Here is a 4,621-nt window from a genome sequence, read left to right as displayed (position 1 = left end):
ACTAGCAAACAACTGCCTTGGAGGATCAACAAGAGTGGAGCATGGTCGGAGTTGGAACGAGGCAGATGTTCCACCTAAAAATTGAAGAAGCTGGAAATCCACTGGCTATCCATGAGGACCTGGTCCAACCTAGCCCACACCCTCGCGGCTCCCTGCTGGTTGTTACACCGGGTGAAGCGACTACTGGAAAACCCAGCATCAATCAGGCCTGCATTGTTAATAGCTTTAGCAAACTCCCTAGAGCTCCCTAACTCCTGCGACCTTCGACTTCTTCTTTCCACCGCTTTCAAAACTGAATTAAAATCCTCGCTGATGACCCTAGGGCCCTGAATAAACGTGGCCATCGCCGCCATTTCATCCCAAAGGGATCTCCTTTGCAGCCTCTCACATTTGGCATAAACAAAGGCTAGGACAACCGGGGCTTGGAGTTGGGGAGGTGTGACCGAGAGCGAGATAGCCTGATTGGATTTGTACCGCAGAGCAATATCAGGAAGATTCCCGATGAAAACCCAAATTTTTCCCCCTACCTCCACATTAGAGAATGAATTGTGATAGCCCAACTTGAGCCCAATTGTTGTTCTCCTGGAATCGCGAACCATGAGCTCTAAAATAAATAGAATCCATGGGTTATAAGTTCTAACCAACCTTTTGAGAGATTTGATAGTGGGGGCATTGCCCACCCCACGGGCATTTTATACAAGCATGTTATCTGACATGAGGAACGTCTGAGATCGCAACCTTGATCTGGTGAAACCGTAGCCTGGGGAACCACAGTGCCTTGGAAGAGGACTTCCTCCGCTTCTTTGGATGCCGCCTGTACACTTTGTTATTGAGCTTATTCAAAACCCTTCCCGATCGACTAATAGCTAAATTGGGGGGGGGGGGGAATCTATCTCTGTTTCTGGATAGCTAAAACGACCCCGACCTGAAGAGCTACCTCCTATAACTGTCGTATTGCTAATCCAAGTATCGAGAACAGGGCTAGATGAAATGTGACCCGTGTGCAGGGTGTCCTGACCAATCTCAGCTAACAGGGCACTTTGATCACAGACAGGGTTAAGCTGAGATTGAGGACCCCTCCTAGCCGAAAGACATGAAACTCCACATAGTCTAACTGGAGCTTCCAAAGAGGCATGTGAACCCTCAGCCCCTGCCCTGCAAAAATAAGTGGAAAGGTCCACTTCGAATCTCGCTTCCCTACCCCGACTGTCCCCAAAATGGAGACTCGAAAGTGGGGGAGTGGAAGGAGTGAAGAGAATGGCTAACTGACGAGCTGGAACCATAAATAGAGATGTCGCCTGACTCTCCCTCTCCTAAGGAGGAGGAGAGTGGGAGACACCTAACTGATTTCGATCTGATCCTATTTCCTCCCATAACCTTAACCGAGAAAGACATATCCACTGGAGCACAATCAAAATTAAAATCAATCGAAACAGGAAGAGAGTGCAAAGTGTTGCTTACTATGAAATGCGGGCAGTAAGGGGAGGATACCCAAGAAGGTGTAGGATTGGCCTGGTTTTGAGGTACAATCTGAAGCATATTAGTCCTATCTCTTCCCTGCCAAGAGCCTTCCCTGCCATGGCCTCCCTTCTGAAGAATGGGGGGATTGGTCCATCTGTTCGCTGGTAGTTCTTCAAAGCACGGGAGAGTTCCTTTCGGAGGTCTGAAGTGGAGACTCAATGGCCCCATTCGCACTGTTCTTACTTGAATTAGAGGCCGGAGCCCGGAGCAACAGCGGAGCATTCCTTCCATCCAAGGTCGCCAGAAAGAGCGCCTCAAACGAGGACAGAGTATTACTGACCTTAACGTGAGCTGAGGGGCGAGCTCTACTGGGCCGGTTTAGAGAGGACTTTTGACAGACAACTACTACGCCATCTCTCAGTTCCTGAGGTTGTGACTGCTACCTGGGTATCTCTGGATTGGACATGAAACGCTCCTCCACCCATTGTCTAGTGGATTGCCGTTCTGAAACTATCTGCTGAATCTGAGAGGGGCCACCCCACAAACCAGTCTCGAATGCCACAAAGATGGGATACATAACGTTAGCCACTTGAAGCCGCAGAAACCGAAAAAACTCCACCCCTGACGAGACGATGATCTTGGCTCTAGCGAACCCCTGGAAAAGACCCAATCTACTGTTCGGGTCCAATTCAACCACCTAACCGAATTGGCTAGCCAGGTCTTGAATCACTGGCACAGCCCAAGCATGAGAGGGAATACCAAATAAATGAATCCACACCCCTCCATTCTCCAGCGTGGCAGTTGACGACCAGGGAGTAATCCCGGATAACCCCATAAGCCTGTGGAGCTCCTTATCTTCAGCAAAAGGGACGTGATCGTGCATTAATTTAACCAAGATGAGGACCTGCAATGAAGATAATCTGACCACCTCAATGCCGGAGGTGACAAATCTGGAGGTCCTGATAGCCCTAATCAGTTGGAGATGGAAGCCCTTGGGTCAGTTAATAACCCAATGAAACCCATCTTGAGTTCCTTTGTTTTCCTGCTAACTGTGACTGGATCTGCGACAATGGTGGTGCCTGTATGGGACTTCTGAGGAGGGGCCGGTTTGCTGAGATTGACCTTATCCGCAAAGGAGGCTTGGGAGAAGGAGAAGGAGGGTACAAGCGGCGTACCTTCTCTCTGATTTTGAGGTGTCACAATCGGCTTCCCTCTGGGCTTGGCGAAGTGAACTGCCACAACCCTACCATCAATACGCCGCCCGTTAAGGATATCTCTCGCCGCCCTTGCATCTTGTTCGTAGCGAAACCACACAAATGCATACCCTCGAGGATGAATAGTGCTAGGACGGAAAGGGATGAAAACATCCAACAACCTTCCGTATTTTCCGAAGATGCCGTAGAGGTCCTAAGCAGAACAATTAAAGGGGACATTACCGATAAAGAGACTATGGGCTGCTTCAACCTTTGTCGGCGCAGGATTGGGGGGAAACGGGGCACTTCGAGGAACCCTAGATCTGTCGAATCTACTGTCGAGGCGTCTCCCTACAAGCGTGGAGTCTCTGTGGAGGGTTCTCCCCTTGGATTCTCTCCCTTGGGGCATACCCGAGGGAGAGGAACCCTGGAGAAAACGTGCAGAAGCACTCTAAGGAACCCTAAACATTGGGATTTGAGTCGCCCCACCCTATGAGAAGTTATAGTTGTGAGATGTAATTCAAGCACATCTTTTCTCGACGGCAGAGTGTGTTTGTTGATACAAAGGTGCTAAGAATTCTGGTAAGCATCATTGTAAAAGCAATTTATTTGTTGAAATCTTCTTATCTCTTCTACTCTCAATTCAATCAAATTAGGCGGCATGTATGAGTCAAGGCCTAAATTAAATATAAATGTGTGTGAGTAAGATGCACGGGCATGCCAGAGTCTACCTAACTCAAGGGTTTATTGAATTATTGGTGTCCCATTGTCCAAGATGGATAGATTGGAGACTAGATACAGGATTCAGAGTCCTCTCAGCCACTAATATTGTGCTCTGTTCAAGCGTTTTGTGAAAGGAAATGAGGTTAATCCCTCCAAATGAGTTCTTTTTACCCTGTGACAATATATGTGAGTTTACAAACTTAAGGACTTGTTCTTTCACCAGCATATAAGTTAAAGAAGGTGAAATGTAATCAATTTCATTAATATTTGGAAATGATACACATTACAATCGATAAATTGCGAAACAATCAAATGAATAAATAAAAAGAAAGTATAAATATATATCTATCTATTGGAACAGACGATCAAGGCAAGTATAATCAACTAAAGCGAAACTTAAATGATCACGGTCCTACAAATTAATGTTGCAGAAAGATTACTTCTACTCCTAAGTTACTATAGCGAGAGCCATTAGGCAATAGCTATGTAAAACAAGGCTAAATTATGCTACGAAAGATAAAAGATAAGTTGATGTGTTTGGTGCAGGGCATCGAGCTGTTGTTCGATCACTCATTTTATATATGGTCGAGGAGGCGAGGGTTTTCTTGTTGCTTTTAGATCCTTCACTCTTACATCATTTTTCTGGATATGAAGAATCCATTTGATTGCTCTGGAACTAGTGAACTAGATTCAGACAAAGGACTCTAGTTATATTCAGACTCTTTTGCTTTCTGAATTTTCTTATCATAGTTGATTCATCACGAGGTGTCCATGGTCTATTAAAGACCAAACCTAAATATGCCAAGATTCCTCTTATCAAGATGGCCAAGTCAAGGGCTAGATCTTGATCGATCTCAACTACTCAACATCTCTGGTGATGGTTTGTTAGGCCAGGGGTCACCAAGAAGTGTTAGATAGTCTAGATCAGACATTTCACCATTCACTGTGGGAGGGTTCAGAATACAGGAAAAGAAAGTTTGACATGATCCATCACATCCTAACTTCTCAAAAATCTTATCCCGATCATAGTTTGACTCTGAGGGTGTCCAAGTTCTTCATTTGTCTTTTCTTATCTCTGCATTGTTGGATCAATTGGATATGTCTGATATGTTATTATTGGACAGACTTGCCTTCTCATCTAGTTCTCTTATCCCTTTTGGTCCAATCAATGAACGGTTTGAGATTAGTCGATGAGATTCTTATTTCACAACTTGGGTTTAGTTCCGGACCGAGTTGGCTTAGAC

The 4,621-nt window shown here is 45.7% G+C and overlaps 1 protein-coding gene across 1 annotated transcript; it reads right to left on the bottom strand.

Moving 5' to 3' along the window:
• Window positions 1–2,433: 2,433 nt before the first annotated feature.
• LOC131249510 (serine/arginine-rich splicing factor SC35-like) lies at window positions 2,434–3,849 on the bottom strand. Its single transcript, XM_058250318.1, has 2 exons — window positions 3,835–3,849; window positions 2,434–2,868 (listed from the first exon to the last, which is right to left on the bottom strand). Exons 1-2 carry the CDS (start codon window positions 3,847–3,849, stop codon window positions 2,434–2,436), a joined length of 450 nt encoding a protein of 149 aa, XP_058106301.1.
• Window positions 3,850–4,621: the final 772 nt, after the last annotated feature.

The sequence above is a fragment of the Magnolia sinica genome, chromosome 6, assembly GCF_029962835.1.
Source record: "Magnolia sinica isolate HGM2019 chromosome 6, MsV1, whole genome shotgun sequence".
Lineage (NCBI taxonomy): Eukaryota > Viridiplantae > Streptophyta > Magnoliopsida > Magnoliales > Magnoliaceae > Magnolia > Magnolia sinica.
Note: the sequence above shows the minus strand (reverse complement) of the source record. Positions and strands in the feature narration are given on the sequence as shown.